Source organism: Cyprinus carpio, chromosome A15 (genome assembly GCF_018340385.1).
Source record: "Cyprinus carpio isolate SPL01 chromosome A15, ASM1834038v1, whole genome shotgun sequence".
NCBI classification, from domain to species: Eukaryota; Metazoa; Chordata; class Actinopteri; order Cypriniformes; family Cyprinidae; genus Cyprinus; species Cyprinus carpio.
Window position 1 is genome coordinate 27,036,454 of NC_056586.1, and position 23,576 is coordinate 27,060,029.

Genomic DNA, 23,576 nt, shown 5'->3' on the forward strand with positions numbered 1-23,576 from the left:
GAAAATATAAGCACAGGCTCATAAGGCTTGAAATTTATCCTTGCTTGAATATTCGTTTCTAAGACACGCACATATCTTCATAAGGACTAAACTTTCATCATGTGAATATTAAATATTTGAAATAGCCTAAGTTGTTTTTCCTTTCATTTTCCCCGACTGCAGTCAAATATAACAAAACGGTGAGGCAACTGACTTCTATTCGTGAAAATGTGCTTGGATGTGCTTGTTTGAAAACTTGTGATTTAAAGCGCCACTCAGCGGTCAAAAAGCTGAAATGCACTTTGCAGACGCCGCTCGGCGGCGGCGGTACGAGCGGCGTTAGAAGTAACGTTTTGGATGGCCACCTACTGTATACACAGTCCGACTTCACCAAAAACAGTTTTGTGAATATTAGAACTGATTACCAATCTACAAGGGGTGGGGAAAGAGGGGACTTGTATTAATTCCCTCTCAAAAAGATGTAAATTCAGTCCAGTCTGTATTTTCATTCAAAGGCTGCAAGGGAATGGAACTCCATGCCCATCAATAATTAGAAGATTACATACTTTTAGTGTCTCTTTTCAGTTTCATCTAAAATATGGTTACTGACAACTCAGCACTGTCAACATTAGGCTATTGTATTCTTGACAAAAGACTTACGTGTACTAATTGCTCTTGTCTATGTTGCCTTCTCCTGTTGTCATCTCTCTCTTTGTCTCTCTCTCGCTCTCTCTCTCTCTCCTTTCCCTCATATTTTTACTTCCCCCTTTTAATAGTGTTTTTTACTGTGCATTTATGTTTTTGTAATTTTTTTTTAAAAGATTGTTATATGTGTACATGATGCTTTGTCTTTGTGTTAGGATGACCTTGTAACATTCTGTCAAGGATCTACAGATGGAAAAATAACCTTTTTGGCTAATTCTGGACACATTTACAGTTTATGTTTTATTAATGTTGCACTGTCCCTGTAAACAAATAAAACTAAACTAAATAATAAAAATAAAGTATACTTTGGGTTTAAGGATGAGCTTCAACGCTATTGTGCTAAAAGGTGCTGCAGGAAAACCACGACAGTTCCAGATTTTCAGTTGGGTAATCAAACAAGCGTGACGAGGTGTGTCCGTACCTTGTTGAACACTTCCTAACAACATTTGAATACTTCCGAACAAGGTTGCAACACTTCCTAACAAAGTCCAGACGAAAAAAGTCCGAAACACCTCCTAAAATTAATCCGAACTAAAAAAAAAAAAAAAAGGAAACTTTCCGAACAGATGGGGCAAAGGAGCCAATCAATTCCTACCAAGAGGAAAGAGCCAATCAGCAATCAAGTTGACATGCCAATCTTGTCGCAGATTGGCTGAATGAGTTATGTGATATTCCAGCTGTTTTGTAAACTCACTGTCACTGGATATCTGCTATCCGGAGATTCAAGGGTAAGCGTTATCACAATACAAATCCGTGACATTAGTGTTAACCTATTTGTTCAAACATTAATTCATGATTTGGAATAAAGATTATTGCTGATTGTTTAAAACTAACGCTTGCGTGCAAGGCAAGCTAACTTAAACATGTCGCTACAACGCTGATGCTAGTGTAAGCCTTTGATTCATAACGGTCTAAAAGTTGTTTATTTTCTATACTCTTTGCAAGAATTTTCATTTCTCATTCGGATTCCAAGTATTCCAGTCCTTATGTTAATTTAGTCATGGCTGAGCGATTCTTTTGCTGAATGTACTTAAATAATTTGTTATTCCAGGTATTCATTAATATTCTAGTTTTGGTTTTCCCACTTTTTGCAAGTAGGAACATATTTATTGCAGAAAACTATTACCTGCCAAATATTTCACCACTCAAAATATCCTGCTTTTGTATATTTGATGCAAGTCTGTTATAGATATATATATATATATATATTTAGGGATGTCAAATTTCGATTATTTCCACAATCGATAGTCGTTTAAAATTAACGATCAATTAATCGATTAATCGTTATACCATAATGCTGCAAATTGCATCTATTGCAGGCACGCAGTCACCGGCCATGACAGTATGTGCAAAAGCCACACACACACAAAACGCTTTCCTCACTTGAATTAAAGGGGTTTTAAATTTGAATAAAAGGCTAGTAGCAGGACTGTAAAATGAATAGATGTGATTCTTTTGTTTGTTGATATGATTTTTGATAAAATGAAGAGAGCGCGCCATAACGTTTGAGGTCCTTTTAGCTTGTTGGACCGTTTTCCCTGCACGGAGGACCGCTGAACGCGTCTCTTTAAATGGTTTTGTGGTGCTCGTTTGTAATTTTAAAAACACAATTGCAATTGTTTTCAACTGACATTATGGTATTTAAAATAAAATTATCCCAAACGGAACTGTGGTGCCCGTGTGACTGCGCTGCGGAGTCAGTAAGTGAAACTACATCAGTTGCTCACATGAATTTGATCCCGCTGGATTCTGTCCTAGAAAATGTCAGATTTTTAATTTTTGCATTCCGGTAGGCCTATTTGTTTTTAAAAATCCGGCATACAGTGCATCAGATCGTGACAGTGCATATGTGTGGCATACGAGGACGAGCGAGCGCGGCTTTGGCTAGATTTATTTGGAGGTTATTGCTCATGTCTCATTCGGCACAAATTGAAACGTTTCCATATTCGCAATGTATTTGAATGTTAAACTATTATTTATAATGTAAAATAGGCTTGTACTTTACACGCATTCGCATATAACGTAGACGGAAAAGATGATCCTCTTCATATGAGCAAAAACGTCATTTGCATAACAGCAGAGTGAACCGGTATAAGGTCTATTAATCTGACCAGTGTAACCTTTTAAATGTTTAGTTGACTATTTTATTTTTGATAATGCACAGACTGCGCGATGTAAGTTTGAATTGCTAGAATATACGTGTGCAGCAGGCTCCGGCGCGATCGAAACAGCTGAGACATAAAAAAAAAAAACCTTTTCCGCAAAAGTGTTTCCTTTCATTTGTGCGCACACAATAAAAACAGAAGGTTTGTGCTATTGTAAAATAAAGCAAACAAAGAGAATGCGTTGTCATCCTTTTTCTTTTCTTTGTCCATGAACTTCTGGAGCGCCGCCACACTTGTTTTAAATCCGTTATCTTAATTAAGTTGGATACATTTCGCATATTAAAAAAAAAAAAATGAAAACAAATTGTTGTTTTTATGTTTGGCCTATTACTTAGGCTACATAGGCTATACATTTTCCCTAAAGGCATCCCATTTTGTCCCAGGGCTTAAAAACCTGTGCACTAGTGAGGTCCAGGCAGAAACTTGTGAACGATGCTCGGCGTCACCCTTTAGTGACATCACTGAATGCTCCGGAAAAACGTATTGTCTGTGTCGGTCACACAGCGCCTATTAATCGCTGTTTTGAATCCAGCAATTATTTATTTACAAATTATAAACTCTGGTTATGACAAGTGTGGTATAAAAGCTTTGTTAATTAGAGTAATAATAGTAAAACGTTAGATCGCGACCATGCCTCTGGATGCCGTTACAGCCCATAGCCTTCATTTACGCGGCTTTGTTTCTGGTTGCCGGTTAGTCACGAATTTCCACAAATTCAATAACATATAGGCATTCTTTCTTTTCCTAAATCTTCACAGTCTAACCCTCTAATTTCGCAGGTTTATTTTATTATATTTCACTTTTAATCACTGTTTTCGCATCTCTTACTGTGGTAAACATGGGAAGGTAAATTAAAGATTTCATGAATTAAGAATTCGTTCGATTTATTAATTTGTTCCCTTATTTCACGTAAATCATGGGTTATTTAGGGAACAAAATTAATGAAACATGGACAGTTTGCCACAAATTAATAAGTCGTAGGAACGAATTAACAAGTTGCAGTAATGAATAGACTACTGTCCTGTCACTGTGTACCGCAGCCCTGCAAAGCGCACGATATGAAACAGTTATCTGATGAAATGACTTTGTTACTACATTTCTATTGCTTTTTATGTTGAAGAACTTTTATGTTGTTTCTATTTTAATGTACTTTAATGTAAGTTTAAATCACATTAAAAGCTTAATTTGTACATTTTGAATGAATGATGATGCATTTATATGTTACCGTCACCGGTCACTCACAGATCCGATCGCACGTGTTCTGATTATTTTACCCTTCTTTTATGTAAAGCACTTTTGAATTACCATTGTGTACGAAATGCGCTATATAAATAAACTTGCCTTGCCTTCTGCGCGATGAGCCGCAGCAGCCCAACATTAAATTGGTTAACCGGAACCATCGACAGCCTTAATTGATTGCATCTCTTATCGACAATTAATCGATCATCGATTAATCGTTGACATCCCTTATATATATATATATATCTATATATATATATATATATATATATATATATATATATATTATATATATATATATATATATATATATGTTAATAAAACTCCAGTAAACACCATTCTACTGTTGCTACACACATGAACCACATTGATTTGTTCCCCAATATTGTTCAGATATGACCAAAACAGGTAAATCCTCTGCTTATTGGAACGACATCTGCCACAGGTATGCCAGGGCATCTTCCAGTTCAGTACAGGCAAAAGGCCTGGAAACAGAAAATGGAAGGAGGTCCTGGAGCGGAATGATGCCTGTCCCCTGCAAAGGGGAATAAGGTGGACCTGTTTGGCAGACACATAGTGTGCACTTGTGGGTTACATAAGGTAGGTATATGATATATATTATATATATATTTTATGGACCAACCCCTGATATATTACTCAGAATATATTGGTCCCTCAGTACAGTTCTGCAGAATAATTGGTGAAATTATTTAACATGCCAGCTGAGGAAATTCAACCTAACACAAAGAGCTGCTGAAACAGTTCTACTCCACCATCATTGAATCCGTCCTCTGCACTTCAGTAACTGTATGGTTCAGCTCAGCTACCAAATCTGACCTCAGAAGACTACAGAGGGTAGTCCGGACTGCTGAGCGAATCATCGGTACAACCCTCCCTTCTATTCAAGAACTGTACTTATCCAGAGTGAGCAAAAGGGCTGGCAAAATCACTCTGGACCCCTCACATCCAGCACACTTCCTCTTTGAACAGTTGCCATCTGGTCGACGTTACAGAGCTCTGAGCACCAGAACGACCAGACACAGGAACAGTTTCTTCCCCCAGGCAATCCTCTCATGAACACTTGATAATAACTGTGAAACACACAACACTATTTATACACACATACACTTATTTATCTAACACACATAACTTAATCTACACTTCAAATTTGCACATAATATACCTATACATAAAAAAACTGCCTATTGTAATATACCTGCACATACAATTGTCAATTTGTATATTTTATTACTTACCTACTTATTTGTATTTTGCATATTCTTTTATGTGTTTTTTGTTTCTTTCACTGTCATTCTGTTGCACTGCGGAAGTTTTTCTGTCACAAAAACAAATTCCTCGTATATGTAAACATACCTGGCAATAAAGCTCATTCTGATTCTGATGAATAGGCATGACCTTCTTTTGTTCCTAATATTAATTTTCTCCCAGTCAACAGATAAGGTCTTGATTGAGTCAGGGCCTAAGGTAAAGGCAGGCGGCAGCTCAGACGAGACAGGGACATCACAGGGAGTACAGGGGGTGAAGTGTTCTCTGTGTAGTGTGGTTGTGGAGGCAGATAAGTTCTCCGAGCACCTCTCTGACCACCACATTGAAGAGAGGTGTGACAGCTGTGGGGTCAGGGTCCAGGGTGCTGTCGGACTCCTCCAACACATTGAGATGAGCCATTATGGGGCTCTATTGGCTCCACGTGTCAGCCCTTCATAAAATCCCACACCATCTCCATGCCCCTCACCATCTCCATGGCTGCCTCCACCCTCCACAGCACTTGCTGTCACCAATGCCAGTACCAGTGTCTCTATCCCCACGGCCCACTTCATTCCCACACCACTCCCCAGCTCCAAAGCCCTCACCACCAGCTCCACGGCGCTCTCCATCTCCACAGCCCACTCCATCCTCACATCCAGTACCCTCACTGCAGCCCACACCATCTCTGCTCAGGTTATTACTGACTGGGAGAGCTTCTTCCCAGTCAGTTCAAGAGAGTCCTCCAGCCAGCATATTGGGTCTGGATTGCCAAATGCCTCTATGAGTCCACAGGGCAGCTGAGGTAAAAGATCCAGGTGAACTGGTTTTTATCCACCGATGCAACCCAAGCCATGTCCTCCTGAGCCCAGGTGGTACTTCCGACAGAGGATGTTCTTGTGGGCACCAATTAGGATGTGGGGCATTCCTCTTAAATGCCCACAGTGTGGCCGGAAGATGCACCATTCAGGAATCTACCCGAAGGTCAGGGAGGTGATCGACATGGATAGCCGATATTACCTTGTGGATGGGGACTATCCACAGTGTAGTGCAAGCAGGTTGCCAGTATGCCCATGCAGCTAGGACATCCTTTCACAACTAGATGTGGCACACAGGACCATGTTTCCAGTGGTGCTGACCACTCAGCTAGCCCTGGACAGGAAATGTGTGACTTTCCCCAGGCCAAGGACCAGTGGAAACAGTTCCTCCTACTTCCAGTCAGCAGTAGAGGAAGTCCACAGTGAGGAGTGGGCAAAACGCACCATCCAGTACATCTCTGACTGTGAGCATCATTTGAAAAAAGTTATTCTGGTCCAATCTGCAACGGCACCTGCCTTTTTCTGCACCCTGCACTCTTCCGGCCACTTCCACTCGCCCAGTGGTTTGAGACTGTCCACTCCAACGACATTCTCAGCCATTTGGACGAGATGAAGGGGGTGATTACCTCAACCTTGGGCCGAATCCTGAAGATGGATTCTACCAAGAAGGTACAATACATGAAGGTTTTAGCATGAGGTTTATTTTCAGCCAGATATAATTTCAACATAATGATGAAAACGTGCATTTGAGTTATATATATTGTAATTATTTATGTTTTATAGAATGTCTGTTTGTTTTTCAGATCACCAAAAAGCTGGCTGGTGGCATTGGGGACACGGCTGCATGGATGAGCAACATTGGCAATGAGCTCAGCCAGGTTATGAATAGTGTTCTGACAACAGCTGAAGGCTCAGGACTGTAGGAGCTGTGCCAGGGCGTCTTCAGACACTACCAGAATGCAGGTGGCCAGAGCCTGAGGTCATCCATGTTGACCGGGATTGCTGCAGTCAGTCAGGTGATATTTTCAAATTACTACTTTATCAAATGTGCACTGCAATATATTTTATAAAAGTTAATAGTGGTGTAAAAAAAAAGTTCCCCTTTGCCTGTTGGTGATGGTAATTAGTATTATTATTATAGCCAGTGTATTGAAATTGTAATAAATTATGATGACTGAAAAGTATGTTTGAAATGAAATCAAATGCATGTTTTTTCCCCCTCCACAGGTGCATCTGCAGTGTTAAATCTTTTTTCGGCCATGGAAGTCTATTGTAAGGCTAGATATCTTCCATTTTATGAGAAGATTCAACTGTGGCCTTACTACAGAGCACCACCCTCTCTATGGTACCTTTTGTTCAAAACTCTGGGAGTCCTGCAAGAATGCTTTCTTTGCCATTCCAGATAACTTTATTAATAACTTATTTGAGTCATTGCCAAGACGTATGGATGCAGTCCTCCAAGCTCATGGGAGTCGTACACAATATTAATTCTTTTTCCACTGCACCATGAAGGTCATAGATATAGACAAGATGGTGGCGCGAACATATCGCAAGGCTTGGCGTCTTACCAGATTTCGGAAAATAGTGTTAATTTACCTGGTTATTTCCTTCGTGTTCGCTTGATTCAGTTATGCGAACTACAGCTACAGTAAACAGTCGCTCCTGGAAATCAACAATCGGTGTTCCAACATAGTTTTAGATCATCCTTTCGACTTCAGCGAACTCCTGACGGAGCTACAGAGATCACCGCGGACAAGCGGATCACTCGCACCGACCGGAAGTGCTCGACGTTGGCATCGAGACCGTAAACAAAGACTGGGAAAAGGGTGGAGGGCTGCGTGCTAAGCTAAGGCTAAACACACATTGACCAGCTCTGCTCAGCATCTTCCTTGCCAATGTACGGTCTCTGATGAACAAGATAGACAAACTAAAGATCTGGACCCTCACACAGAAATGGCTTATGGACTGTAATGTTATGTTCTTCACTGAAACATGGCTCTGCAACGATGCCCCAAACAGTGTGGTGCATATGGATGGACGCTCTTTGTCTTCAGGGCTGACAGAGTAGCAGAAACCTGATCTGGAGTTCATGATTATCAAGGTGCAGGCCATTATTCCTACCACGTGAGTTTACTTGCATTGTTGCTGCTGCAGTTTATGTACTACCGGATGCTAATGCTAATGTGGCTATGAAAGAACTTTGGGCCGCTATTAGCAAATTACAAAGCTTGAACCCGGATGGGGCCTTATTGTTGCTGGGGACTTTAATCACTGCACTTTAAAGATCTGTACTCCCTAAATTTTCACCAAAATGTCTCCTGCTCTACAAGGGGAAATAAAACATTGGACCACGTATATACTAATGTGACTGATGCCTACAAAGTCACACCCCTCCCCCATCTGTGTCAGTCTGACCACCTCTCTTTGTTCCTGCTCCCCAAGTATACCTCGGTCATCAGATGTGTGAAACCTACAATAAGAACTGTTAAAATCCATCTGGAAGGTACTGACTCCATGCTTCAAAATCAATTCCAGCACACAGACTGTAGTGAATTTGCTGCCCAGGCCACCACAAACTCTCAGATCAACATTGACACCAACTCTGTCCTGGAGCACATCAACAGATGTGTGGGCAGAGTGACCACACACAAAAAGATTACAATTTTCCCCAATCAGAAGCCCTAGATGAACAGAGAGGTTCGCCTCCTGCTCAAAGCAAGAGATGCAGCCTTCAGGTCTGGAGAACGGGAGGCGTACAGCTCAGCCAGAGCCAAATTGAGGAAGGGTATTTTGTTCAAAATAAGAAGATCTCCCTCAAAGCTGAGCATCAACCCAATGAACTGCCTCTCACACTCTCCACCTCAGATGTTTACTCCACTCTGTGTAAGGTGAATGCACGGAAGGCAGCTGGCCCTGACAGAATACCTGGTCGTGTGCTTAAAGCCTGTGTGGAGCAGCTGGCTGAGGTCTTTCACGGACATTTTTCAAAACAGGCATTTTCAACCCTGGCCCAGGCAACTGTCCCCACTAGTTTCAAAACCTCCACCATCGTGCCAGTTCCGAAGCACTCCAAGTCCCTGGCCCTCAACGACTTCCGTCCTGTCGCACTCACCCCCCATCATTGCCAAGTGCTTTGAGAAACTGGTTGCATCCCATTTAAAATCCTGTCTCCCTGCTACACTAGACCTATTCCAATTTGCCTATCGCCACAATAGGTCAACAGAGGACGCCATCTCTATGGCACTTCACTCTGCCCTCACCGACCGCTTGGACAGTCAAAATACACATGTGAGAATGCTGTTCATTGATTTCAGTTCTGCATTTAATACGGTAATCCCCTCCAAGATGATCTCCAAGCTCAGCCAGCTTGGAATCAGCACTTCCGGTCTGCAACTGGATTCTAGATTTTCTGACTAACAGACCTCAGTCTGTTAACTTAGATAACCTCTCCTCCTCCATCATTACCCTGAACATGGCGTGCCACAGGGCTGCATACTGAGCCCTCTCCTGTACTCCCTATTCACCCATGACTGCGTTCCTGTTTATGGCTCCAACACCATAATCAAATTCGCAGATGACAATGAGTCAACCTACAGGGATGAGGTGCAGCACCCGGCTGTGTGGTGTGCCACAAACAATCCGGAACTACCACCCTGAAGACAAAGGAGATCGTTGTGGACTTCAGGCGGACTAGGAGTCATGCACACACCCCCATCTACATCAACGGAGCTGTAATGGAGTGTGTGTCGAGTTTCAAGTTCCATGGCATCCACATCTCTGGTGACCTCACCTGGTCCCTAAACACCTCTGCCCTGGTCAAAAAGGCGCATGCAGTGCCTTTACTTCTTACCGAGCCTTAAGAAAGTTCACCTGAGTCCCAGGATCCTTGTGGAATTCTACCGCTGTACCATTGAGAGCATACTCACAAACTGCATCTCAGTATGGTACAGCAAATGCTCCGCATCTGACCGTAAAGCACTCCAGTGGGTGGTGAAAACTGCTCAACAGATCACCGGCACCCAGTTAACTTCTATTGAGAACGTTTACCATAAGCGCTGCCTGGGCAGGGCAAGGAACATCATCAAGGATGCCTCTCACCCTAACCATGGACTTTTCACCCTCCTTCCATCCAGCAGACGTTACAGGAGCCTACACTCTCGCACTAGTAGGCTCAGGAAGAGCTTATTCCCCGAGGCTGTGACACTTCCTTACTCAACACCAGCAATCTAATCTGCACCTGCTCTCTTACTGCACTGGTCACAGTATTTTACATACATGTATTTGCACTACTAATATTTTTGCACGGACTACACATTGTTCAAGCTATCTATCGTTGTTACTGTACATAGCACAGTAAACTATAATTTGTAAAAATATCATTGCACTACAGATTACTTGCATAGAATACATTGTTTAACAGTACTATTGTACACTCAACCAACTGTATTTATTACCACTGCTCCTCTTGCTGCTGTTCACAATGTACATAAAACTCTACATTGCTGCTGTTCATAATGTACATAAACCCTACATTGCTGCTGTTCATAATGTACATATAATCCCTACATTGCATTCTTATTTATATTCTGTACAAACTCTGCTTAATACTGTATATAGCAACTCCACTGTACATTCTGTAAATCATAGCTTCACTTACTCTGCACTTATATGTATATAAAACAATTGCACTTCTGGTTAGATGCGAACTGCATTTCATTAGCTCTGTACTTGTACTCTGCATAATGAAAGTTGAATCTAATCTAATGACGTATGCTCTGTACTGTACATTATGTCGGTTAAGTGACAAGACTTTTGTCTAAGCAAAGTCTGACCTTTTTGTCCTAATAAATAATTAAAAATCAAGGCATGACAAGGTTTTATTTTGGTAAAATAAGCATAATCTAGAGGCCTTTGCCTTTCATATAAGCCACTTCTGATTCCAAATGATCAACTAGAAGTCAAGTGGTAACACTTTACGGTAAGGGGATAACACAAATTACCATGAAATTAATGCATAAATTAATGTGGGAATTATGCATTACTTCATGCATTAATGTCTCATGAATTATCAGGACCTAACATGAGCTCATAATCTTACATTCATGACTTCATGGATGAACAACACCTAAATTAAGACATTAAGTAGTACGAGTACATCATTGTGATTTATGGTTTTATTACACATGATCATGATGTTTTCTTTGTTCACAAAAAACAAGGTCTTATACAATGCATTGTGGATAAAAGCTATGCTTATAGTACATGATTCAAAAAATGCTGATGTGTTATCAAGCATGTTTATTCTTTCTTCATAGTAGGTAAATAGACAGACCTTAACATTAGCCAATCACTGCACATATCACATGAATTCTGTTAACATCTAAATACAGTAGTCATCATTAACTAAGCATTAACTTCATGACTTCATCATGTTTATGGCCCCTCAACTAAAGTGGTGACTTGGTCCTTTGGAATACTGATAAACAGTGTGTTATTAATGATGGCATAATTGTGAAATGACATGAATATGAACATGAATGTTCAAGCTTTTGCACACAATGTACTGTGGACACAAAGAGACATTGATAAAAAAATTTCTGCTCTATTCTTAAACAGTATAACCCAGTTAAATCAACAGCAATGCCTGGAAAGAGCTGAGAAGGAATTCAGTATATATACACCATGAACTTTGACCCTTTAGAACCTAAAGCTAAAATAGGCCCCATTTTAAAATAGTGCAGGGTTTCATTTTTCTAAGAAACTTATTGGCTTTCAGGAAATTACAGTTATTGTACATTATTGTGTGTGGTGTTTTAGTAAATATAATTTAATTAGACAAAAAAAAAATACTGCTTTTTATTAAAAAAAAAAATCTAAAAACTCAAGAACGAAAGGATCTAATGCCTCAATATTGAAAAAGGAACTATAATACATATATACAAGTCTTTTTGGGGGACACTAGATTGCACAGTTTTCACACAGGAGCCATTTGTTTTACCCCAGTTCTCCAGGCGGTTTTTTCTGGATCCTTCAATCCAGTCATTTAAATGTGGTGCTCTCTGAAGCAGTTCCTGTCTAACTGCAAGCATAGTCCCACATCACATTCCTGGCATTTCCATTGGATGCTCCTTTTGCATCGTATGCAACTCTGTGAAAGGTCTTGAGTGTCACTCACAGGAACAGGCAGATGATCACATCTCTCTCTCTCTCGAGCTTCCATCCAGGGGAACACCTGTGAGCTGAGCAGCTAGCTGCTCCTGAAAGTTTTGCCGTGTCATGTGCTTGTCATGGTGGATGGCACACAACACTTTGTGTAAAATTAAGCAGTTGGTCACTGCAATGTCCAGGAAGTGCTAGAAAATTATGTACCACTTCCGTGTTTGACGGTGTGTACTGACTTTTTCCGAGCATATTGTTGGAGGTGTCAACTCCTCCCATGTACTTATTTTACAGCTACAGCTGCGACCACGGCCCCCTCTGAGATGGTGTTGTGTTCGATGTGGATGGCCCATTTGCTTCTTCGCGTAGGTAACTGGAAAAGCCACATTGGGGAAAAAAAATAGAAGCATGTGTTACAAACTCACTATAAATTCGAACATCCGAGTCTTTTCACTCATTTTCAAAAAACATCTAAAGACTCATCTTTTTCGCCAGCACTTGACCAACTAATACTAGCACTTACCAGCACAAGTAACTATAATACAATAACAATGAAAATAAAGCCTGCAGTTGCTTACACACACATGCAACCACATGCATATGCACACAAGCACACATACATGCATGTACACACTACACACCTTTACAAAAACATGCAGATATGCACATGCTTGCATACATGAACGCATATACACACACACATACATATACATCTTGTATGCAAACACAAACAAGAATTTGGTGAGAAATCTGGAGAGGAGTAAGAAATTCACATGGCCTGCTGGTGTATACACTGAAGAAAATCAAGTACGTACGTAGTCTGCTTCTCTACATGGGTGTGATGGATCTGCCAAAAGTGAGGGACAATTTTCCAGCACTTCCTGGACATTACAGTGGACCACCAACAGCAACATCATTTTACACAAAGACATGCATGTACACATGCACACACACGTGTGTACCTGTACATACACACATACACAAATATACACATAAATGCAATGCACGTACACACACATTCGCATACACACACCATATACAGTATAAGATACATCACACACATACACATGCACACTCACTTTACACATATACAGATATACACATACACACATTCAAACACACAAACATACAGATAAACATATGCACATACGCATGCACGTGCAAGTACCTATACACTACACACTGAGAGATGTGCATGCACGTACATATGCACAAACATGCATGCATGCATGCACGCACACCTATGAACACACACATAACTTCACATGAGCAAACATGAACGCATGCATTGCACATACGCACTAACATTCGGTGTGCAACGCACATACCACATAAGTGTTTGAAACAGTGCTTTTCGAACTGAAACATGCAGTCTATGACTATTTTACTCACATTTGCTCATTGATTCATCAGAAAGAAGAACAAAAGCTCATATTACCAATCCTACGTCTGGAATCAATGCCAGCAGCATGGGATTCTAATATTTTTTCCATAGTGCAAACGGCTGGTGAGTTATGATAACATAAATAGAGCTTGGTCAGAGCCGTAGAGCGAAAAACGAAACAGACTGATTCCGCTATAAACCAGTTTCCTAATGTTTCTCAGATTTTCTAAAACAGTTTTACCATCCCAACATCTATACAGTTTCTATTTAAATCAATGTTACTATCAAATATCTGTATAAACAAATCTATATATGAAATATCACTCAATGTTAATTTAATAATCTCTTCAAAATTTTGTGATTTTGTTAATTAAAATAAAGTTGTTGTGTAATTACCACCTTTATTGCATGTACACACTAGTAAGATGTGTATTTGTTGCTTAACACTTACGTGGCATTCTCCACAATCAACATATGCATCAAAATGGTGATGTTGTAAGATGGTTGTCTGCTCATTTATTGTAGCTTCTCTTCAATTTTGGCATAATGACAGTCAGCTGGTTTACATTAAAGGCGTTTCGATTTCCCCAATGAAATAAATGCTCAAGAGAAGTATGATTTTTACATTTTCTGAACAAAATGTGAGAGGTCTATACAAAAAAATTTACAACCATGATGTCGGGAGTGTTATGGATGGTTGTCACAGGCATTTGCTAAGGTGTGCTGAGGTGGTTGTTAGTTGTGTTGCTATGCCCAGTGCTATGCATTTCCCAAAAGCATTGTTAGTAGCTGTGGTCGCAAAATTTCCACTGTTACTACCAACAAAATTCAACGATTCAGTGTTTCTTGTATATTATTTTAATAATTAAGTAGTCTGTCATGACACTAATACATGCACTAATAATTGCTTTTTTGAAATCATGTACCATAAGCCATAGCTTTATCCACAATGTATAGTAAAGACCCTTGTTTTTGTAAACAAAGAAAACATCATGATCATGTGTAATAAATCATAAATCATGAATGATGTACTCACCACTACCTACTTAATGTCTGTAGGTGTTGTTCATCCAGCATGAAGTCATGAATGAAATAGACTATGAACTCAGGTCAGTTCCTCCTGACATTTAATGAGATATTAATGCATGAAGTAATGCATAATTCCCACATATATTTAATGGCATTTCATTCATGGTAATTTGTGTACCCTTACCGTAAAAGTGTTACAAGTCAAGTTATTATTTGTTGTTCCTACAACTTGGATAGGGCGACAAGATTTTTGTCAGGGAGTTGTATTTATTGGACTGTGTTTGGCGTTTATTTCTAATTTTTTCAGAGTAACGGGACAGTGTTGATTCCGGAGGTGTCTTGGGCTGGGAGAGCAGTTGATGCCCCTGGCAGCCTACCTGGTTGGCCTTACCAAACGAATGATCCACAATGCCTTGTCATCACAAGAGGAAGGCAACATAGTCCCCAGTGCTGTAGTCACACAGTCCTCTGCATGTCATGTCCCAAGGTACCAAAAAGGTACCAGGGTAAGAATATACAGGACCAGAGAGGGTTAAGAAGAAGGCTTTGACAGGACCTTGGAGAGCATCAGGAAGCAGAGTGGCTCTGCTCCAGGACAGCAGAGAGGTTCAAGATTCAAGATTTTTATTTGTCACATACATGAGTTATAATTGCAAGAGCAAAATGACCAGCATGTGAATATGAAAGTCAGCGTCCGCGTCCATGGAAAGTGCAATTAATTAAAGAACGACAAACACAAGAAAATTATACAAAAAAAATATGATACGGAAAAAGATTAAAAAAAAAGAAACTAAGATTGCTTATAAAAAAAAAATGTGGCAGGACAGTATACTGTAGATTTAATAACGAATATTAAAGGATGAGCAGAGAATGCTACAAGAGGACGAATGAATGCAAAACGGGTTGTAGGCAGGGTATTCTTACCTAGCAAAAATAGAGCAACGCTAACCCTAAAAAGAGTAAAATAAAAATAAAAATTATAGAATATGGCTGTGTGTGCAAGTGACAATGTCAGTATATTCAGTACCTATCTTACTGATAATTAAAAGTGAAGTCATGTAGAGTTTAAGAGGACTGAGTTTGAGTTTAGGAGCCTGATACTATAGCGGGTCTGGCGGACAAGAAGCTCCTCCTAAGTCTCGTGCTCAGTTTTTGCCGAAAATGAAAAGAGTGAGTTACCAGGGTTGGTTTTTGCTTTTATGCATTGTGTCGCTTAATGATTTTAAGGCAGCTGCTGCTTTCTGAAAGAGGCATTTGAGGGCCCTAGATGTCTTGCAGAGCGAGGGGAGAGATGCAGACCCTGAGATGCGCTCAGGCTGAGTGCACAACCTCTCTGCCGGGCTTTGCAGTCTAAGACTGGTAATTTAACTATTTGGATCTTCACTACTTTATAACAACACCACCACCCAGGGGGGTATACATTGCGTTTTTATTGAAAAAAACCAAAAAGTCAGATTGCTATCATCCTTCTTTTCAATAGATTGTTCATGACTCATGGTGCGCGGCAGGTCAGGACGGTACTGAAGTCCACAGGGGTCTGGTGATTGTATTTGTCAGGCTTGAAGAGTTTCACTTGTCTCTTCCCTCTCCCCTCTCTCTCGTTTCCCTTCTCAGCACGTGTTGAGCACGGAGCTCGCATACACCTGCAAGGAAACGTGCAAAAAACCAGCGCCAATTCCACAAAAGATTAAGGTCAATCTTTGTTGGCAGATATACAGCCACGTAAAAGGAGTTAGCAGTATAAAGGAGGACAGCAGCAGAGGTTATTCTAGGACAGACTAACCTAGTTTACAGTCCCCAATAACCACAAATACTTCTCTCACTGGCTTCCAGTGGTGAGTCTTTGGATGCATCTATACTTTTTATAGACTACCAGCAGTAAAAAGTATATTGCACCTACCGGTGCATTCTTGTACATGCTTTCTTTTTTAAAAATTATGTCCTACATGTATAGTAAAGAGCAAAGGGGGGATTTTACATATCACGTATAATTACTAAATTAAGATATAGATGCTTTTGCTCTTGGCAAGGCTAGCTAAGAATAAGAGAAGAGCGGAGAACTGTGTAGGAGCAAGAGACCATGCTTCTGCAAGGATACCCTTGATTTACGACCCCCCCTGGCCTGCGTTTTCTACTTGCCTCCGCCACTGCTTGGTGGGCATGTCTCCTCTTCCCAGGAGGAGCTTTTTTGGGAGATTGGGCACATAATCCACCCCTGTTTTAACCATGATCAGCCACTTAATTTTTTCTATTAATCCCCCTCTAGATGGATTAAAAAACCTTGCCGGACCCTTGCAAATCTGCAATCACTTCCTCTTCCACTTCCATCCTCCTTCCTCTCTTCGATCAGGGACCTCCTTCCTCTGGAGAAGTTAGCACTTGTTTTTTGCCCAACCTTTTATTTGTTTTACAGTTCCCGATCCATAAACCAGCCCCCTTTCTGCTCCTCCCCATAAGGGAAATTATCGAGTTTATTCCCTTTTTTTGGTTTTGAAAATCCCCAGAACCTTCGTAGACTTCTATATATATTACGTTATTTTGATGTTTTGAAGACTATTTAAAATCTTTGCAAGTCATTTTTTTTTTCCTTCAGTGTGACTTTTGGTAATCTTTTTTTATGTACGGCGCGTGAAACGAGCTGGGCCGCCCCGTTAAACATAAATTGGGTTTTGTCTTCTCAGTGCTCGTGATCCTATAATGGGGGTAGGAAACATTTTGCGTAAGAAAACTATGGGCTGTAACTGCTATGTGAGTAATGTTCTTTTTGTGAGATCGATTTTACGTTTTTTTTTCTTTTTATAAATGAGGAACTTCTGGGGTGGAGTTTAGAGTGTCTCTGTTTGCCCAGACTGGATTGTGAAATACAAATCCTTTCCAACGGAGCCGGCTGTTTGGTTGTTTTGTTGTGGTTTTTTAATTTTTTTTTGCCTTTTTTTTTGTTTTTGGAGGTTATCCCTGGGTGGAGATTAACCGACTCTCTGTAGGGGGGTACCTTGCTTTCCGGACCTCTTCAGTTTTGATGAACTGATTGTCGCGGAGCTCACAGCTTAAAAAATAATTGGCGCCCGAAAAAAAAAAATAATAAAAAATTTACAATGGAGCCCCTCGAGTCCGGACCCAAGCTAGCGAATTTAGGTAAGAAAAGGTTAGTGTGTTTCCTTTTTCTGTTTCTGAGGTTAGGCAGCTGGAGTTTTTCAATCAATATCATGTAAACGGTTAAAAAATCCCCCATTCGCAAAAATAAATAAAGTAACAGCGCTAACTTCGTTTGTGTTTTGTTTTTGTTGTATAGTGCCGATTTTGAATTTTATTTCGCGCTTACACATCTGTGGTTTTGCCGCTTTTTGTTTTTTTTGAGCCCTTTAGTGAATGTAGGGGAAGTTTTTTTGACCATGAAAAATAGGCAAATAGGGTGCGTTAATAACAGGTACCGAATTCCCCCCCGACGTCGTTTTTTGAAGTGGGCTTATGAGAGTTTTGTTAAAAACAGCGTATCACAACCGTGTGTTTTTAGCACTAGTAGTTTCGTTTTGTTTGTGTTTATTGTGTGCGTATACAAATACAAACAAAATGTCTTCTATTCGGTGGATCGAAGATTTCTTTGGGCGTGTTTCCATCAACTAGAAGAAGCTTTGCTTTGAAGAGTCTTGTTACAAAGGAGCAAGTTAGTGCAAAAATCGCCGAAAGCCTTCAGGTGTGCTACCTCTCTTTTAAAAATCTTTACTTCTCAGGAAAAGAGGCTTGAAGGGAAAACTATTGTGACTACTTTTGAAAGCGGACTCACGCTTGGTGATAGAGGAGGTTGCATAGAGGTAAGCAACTGAGTTAATTACTCTCTCCCAGTGAATCGGTTTGTGTTTTTACTCCTACCCTTGCCTGGAAGGTTTGATATTGTTTATAGTGAAGGTGAGACAAAATTATCCAAGAATTGTGGTCTTTTTTGCAAGAGTGAGGCAATTTTTGCGTTTAGGGGGATGGTCCGGCGAAAATTTTCGTGATGAACGCGGACGGTCGCGCTATGAAAAAGAACGAGCAGTATAAAAAGAGAAATTTAGAAAGAGAACGGAAAATTAGATTCATCATTTTTTTAGCTATGCGAAGACTGGAGCCTTGGAGGTTACGTGAAGGAACGAGAAAGAGAGGACGTTTTTTTCAGTTAGAGAAAGGAACGAGAAAAGGGAGGAGCGTTTTTTCAGATAAAAAAAGTTGGAGTGTTAGAATTAGCAGCAAAGTCCAGCTGAAGTCTCTACAATTGCGAAGAATGGTGGCGCCTCCTGTTCCGTAAACAAACAACAAGCGAATGCCAAGGTGAACCTGTTGTTTTGACGTGTTCACAAACAGAAAATATTGAAGAATTAGTGCCCGCCATTTTCTGAAAAGGAAAAGTGGAGATAAATATTTTCCTAATATCACTTCGAACGTGTTGCTTTATCTAAATCTTTATGAAATGGCATGAAAAATGCCGAAAATTAGCTTTTTTTTTCTGGACCCCTTTGTTTCAAAAATTAATTATAAAAATACAATCATCTATGTGGCCGAAAAGGCTTTTTTGGACCCTTTGTGTGGTGCACAGGTAAAAGCTCAGGAAAGTTTTTATATTCTGCACTTGCACCGGATGCAGATCCTGTTAGCTGGAACATGAATGAGTGTTGAGTAATGAGTATTGCAAAGTGTGAAATCCTGCTGGTGTTTACATGCATATGAAACTCGTGAACTGCAATGTGGCTCTGAGGCAATAATTCGCCAAAAATTTTAAATGGAATTGAGATGACGTAAAAGCTGAATATGACAATGTCACTCCATGTTGAATTTTTTGGCAAAAGAGAAAAAGAGAACTTATTTGATCGGTGGATTCGTGGTCAGCACTTCTTTCAATGAAAGTTTTTTTTAAAAACGTAACCAACTAAAAAGGAGGAATTAGAACAGAATTAGGTGGCCTCTTCTTAGAGGAGTTTAAACACAAAAAACTATTTGTGTTCCCCTCATGCTGTAAGAGCTATGCATCTTACTGAACACACAAGGCTAAATTACACTTTCCCTGAAGCTGCTATTATGGGCTGATTTGAATTTGTGTGTTTAACCCATTTGTGGGGGTCATTTAAGGGTGTTCAGAGAGAGGAGAGTCGTTTTCTTTAAAAACCCAACGATTATGAGTTAAAAGTAAGTCTCCTAAGTTTTGCTTTGGCTTTCAACCTAAAGGTATAAGGTCTTCTGTTTGAGTAAGGAAATAATTTTTAACGCTCGCGACACAGTTTCTGAACATTTCTAGTAAAACCTGTCCTCCCCCTCCCTCACGGAGAAACATGTGTTTGCTGTGGCCCCCTTTTTTACTGTAAAAAAAGTGCAGCCCCTGGGCATCATTAAAATATCTGACCGTGGTACTGTCTTATTTCTGATAAGAAACTATAGAGTTTTGTTTTTTTTTTTGATTGTTATTTTAATTCATGCCCTTTTTTTCAAGCAAGAAAGAAGAAATTGTTGAAAAACCTGTTTCCTATGTTCCTACCCACCATTCCTTTGTTGATACCTGTTTGTAATGAGAAAGATCGTCATTATTATCTTAGTTGTTTTTTTTGTTCTAGTGATAAATCCTTGATCAGTGTTTATCTTCCTCCTTCACTATGCCTCGCGTTGATTATACACCTTTTTTATATAAAAAAAATATTTATTTTACCTTGTTTTTATCTTTTAAAATCCACTCGAGGGAAATGTGATTCAAATTTGCCTGGTGTCAAAATGACAACAGTGCCAGTAGTAACGTCTGCTTCTTCGAGATACGGTGTAGGCAGCCCCGACAGCATGGGGGGGATCGTTCTTTTCTTGTTTTTTCTTTTTAAAGAGAGAAAAGGAAGAAAATTTTTTTTTTTTTTTGTTTTTCTTTTGTTTTTGGTGCCTTGTTATTTAATTAACCAAAAAACACCCCTAAAACCCCTTCTAAAAAAAAAAAAATTAAAATTTAAACGTTCGCAAAAAAAAAAAAATAAAAAAAAAAACCGCTAAAAACTGGAAACTCATGTTTAAGTGCGTAGGTTATGGGATGGGTGTTTGTGCGAATTGGCACCGCTTTGTACACAGAAAAATGGTAAAAAACAACAATCGATCCAATCTTTCCCCTTTTCTTCGCCACATATGTCTACCATGAGTGTATCTGGTGATGTAGTTGAGGGGGGGTTCTTTTCTTGCATCCCGTCCATTATTTCCTTTTTCTTTCCTCCTCCTGCAATCCAGGATCCCCTGGGATTTAATAATTTATTTTCCTGGGAAGAGTAATCTGCCGCAGAGACGGCTATGTGTTTTTTATCTACGTGCGATCGGTGACGGCAGCTCTATGTGGGCTTCTGCTCCACTTGCCCGTCATAATAGCATCACATACACCCCTCAGGAAAGACTGGCTATTAAAAAAACTTTAGCAGTGAATTTTTCCCTGATATTTGGTTTTCCCAGGCTGTGTGTGCAGTTTACCCTTTACTCGATCAATAAATATGGTTAAACAAAAAAACAAAAAAAAAACAAAATTAAAAAATAAAAAACCGTTAAGTCTGAAAATCAAGGTTGAAGCTTCCATTGCTATGTGGGACACTTTTTTCGTTCGGTTTATTTATACTGTTTAATTACAGGGCAAGCCAGGATTTTGATGTATCCAATGGTCCTGAGCATGACGAGACCCTGAAGGGTCCTGTCTCCTCTCGCAAAGTACCTTCTGACCAGAAATGATTCAACACAGTGGCTGCAAAGTGGAATCTGCTGATACTCTGAGTTCTGTCTTTCTTTCCTCATTTAACTCTTTTCTTTCCCACTCGCTGAGAAAAAGTGACCATATGGTGATCTCTTCTGATGTGTTGATGACTGTTCTCCTTTCGTCTTGTCTCCACTTGACTACTCTTTTGTTACAGACCAGTACTATACAGGATTTTCATTTCTAGCTCAAGAGATAGCATCTTAAAAAGACTCACTCTTAAAAATAACAAAAAAAAAAAAACCAACTACTTTGTTTTCCCTGATCTTTCTTCGATCTATTTTCTCTTAATCCCGAGTTCTTTCACTCTTTCAGCGCATCTTTTCGTTTTTCCCCTTGTTCTCCCGACTTCTTTGCTTTTCTTTCCCCGTTCTGTCTGCTGCAGAGGTCAAGAAGTTGTTTTCCTGAATCCTCTGGTCTTTTTTTTTTTTTTCTTTTTTCATAATTGACTTTTTATGATGGGTCTGCTTTGTGTGTCGGACAGGCGGTCCCTGCTATCACTATGGTTTCTTTCTTCTTTGCTAAGAAATCTTGATTCCCTTCTCGTTTTCTTTTCTTCCTTTAGAAAGGAAACCTAAACTCAGAATTGCCATTCCTTTTTCCCCAGTGAGGGAGACCTGACTGTGTTGCATTTACGACGAGCTCATCAAGGACTTGCTACGTCATAACCCGTCGTAAAACATTATTACGATCGGGGTCTATTGCCGTTTTCTATTTGGCATAAGGTAAAAAACGAGAATGTGGCAAACATATTCGATAATCCGATCATAACGTGCATACATACCGGTAAGGACCCACGATCAAAAAGTGCCTGTAAGCTTGCAAATGCGCAGCCTATGAAAAAATTCTGGTTGTTTTTTTGCTTTTCCGCTTGTTTCCATTTCCTCCCGCTTTCCTTTCTTTTTTCCACTGTTCCTCTGAGCACATTTCTTAGTTGACCTCCTTTCCCGTTGGCCTCCCTTTAGATAGGTGACTATTGTCTGTGACTGTGTCCTAGTATTAGCGCCCCCGTCTAAGGTTTAGGAAATCCTGGTTAACCAATACCTTGTTTCCCAAAACGTAACCGTTATGTGCCGAACCTAACCCCTCCCGTTAAGGTCCATCCCTACAAATCCCCCTTGAAGGCTCCCCCTGCTGCTTATTTATGATGTCGATTTATTATATATTCCGCCATTTATTATCATATATATCACAATTCATCCGATATAGTATATTTATATAAGATTTGTATCGTTATTCTTATGTCAAAACTTATCCGTTTCAAGGGCCCTGCCATCACTACTTGAACTACAACACACTGTCTTAATAAAGGCCCTCAACTACACTAAAAGTTGTGTCGACCTTTTGGGGGGGAGGTCAAAGGCGGGGAAAAATTTTCCCAAAAAGTTAGTCTTCACTCCGATCAGCAACGTCGAACCTTTGGGGTTGTGTCAAATGGTGACAGTGTTCTCTCCGATGGTATGCCCTGATTCAAGTTTCGAACTAAAACAGAGCGTCTGCAGTGGATCTAAATCTTTCTCTAAGTGAGGTATGCCACAGACAGCCTGGGGGTCATAGCCCAGTTGTTCTTGAGAGACGTGTTCAACAAATCACCTGTCACAATATTTCGGCAATGTCAAAACACCTGAATAGTCCCCTTTTTTGGGGGGGGGGAGGGCATAATTTTGTCGAAACTCGGATGCGGATCAGGAAGAAGATCCTGTTGTGTTATGTGTGGCATGTTATTGGCGAAAACGCCGCGAGATTGTCCAATAAACAGCTTGGGTGTTAGCCGGGGAGTAGCCCAATTGACATAGTGTTCGGACATTGTCAGTGCGAGGAAACCTACACGGCTATGTTAGACTGAGGAGGTGGGGGAACCTGTGAAAACCCTTCGCGAAAGACATCTCATATTAATGTGAGTGGATTTCCGGCGGTAGAATTTCGCTGCAGGGCACGAGCTCTCATCGCTAAAAAAGAAGATTGAGTAAATATCCTCAAAATAAATAAAAATGCAAACAACATTTGAAAAAAACAAGAAAAAAGCAATGTAAAAAAAGAATGGGAGTTTCACAAGTCTGGTGATCAAGTATTGTGGCTTTGCTTTGATTTGCTGCCAT

General features: G+C 40.1%; 1 protein-coding gene and 1 pseudogene across 1 annotated transcript in view; one reads left to right on the forward strand and one right to left on the reverse strand.

Annotated features, from left to right (window-relative positions):
* LOC122147827 overlaps positions 1-6,155 on the forward strand; it is a 57,398-nt pseudogene extending 51,243 nt beyond the window's left edge.
* Positions 6,156-15,160: 9,005 nt separating this feature from the next.
* The window catches only part of LOC109104403 (roundabout homolog 2-like), a 275,743-nt gene continuing 267,327 nt past the window's right edge, over positions 15,161-23,576 (reverse strand). Inside the window, exon 6 of the mRNA XM_042771761.1 lies at positions 15,161-15,326. Coding sequence (XP_042627695.1) covers positions 15,161-15,326 — 166 coding nt within the window. The remainder of the gene's footprint in view (positions 15,327-23,576) is intronic.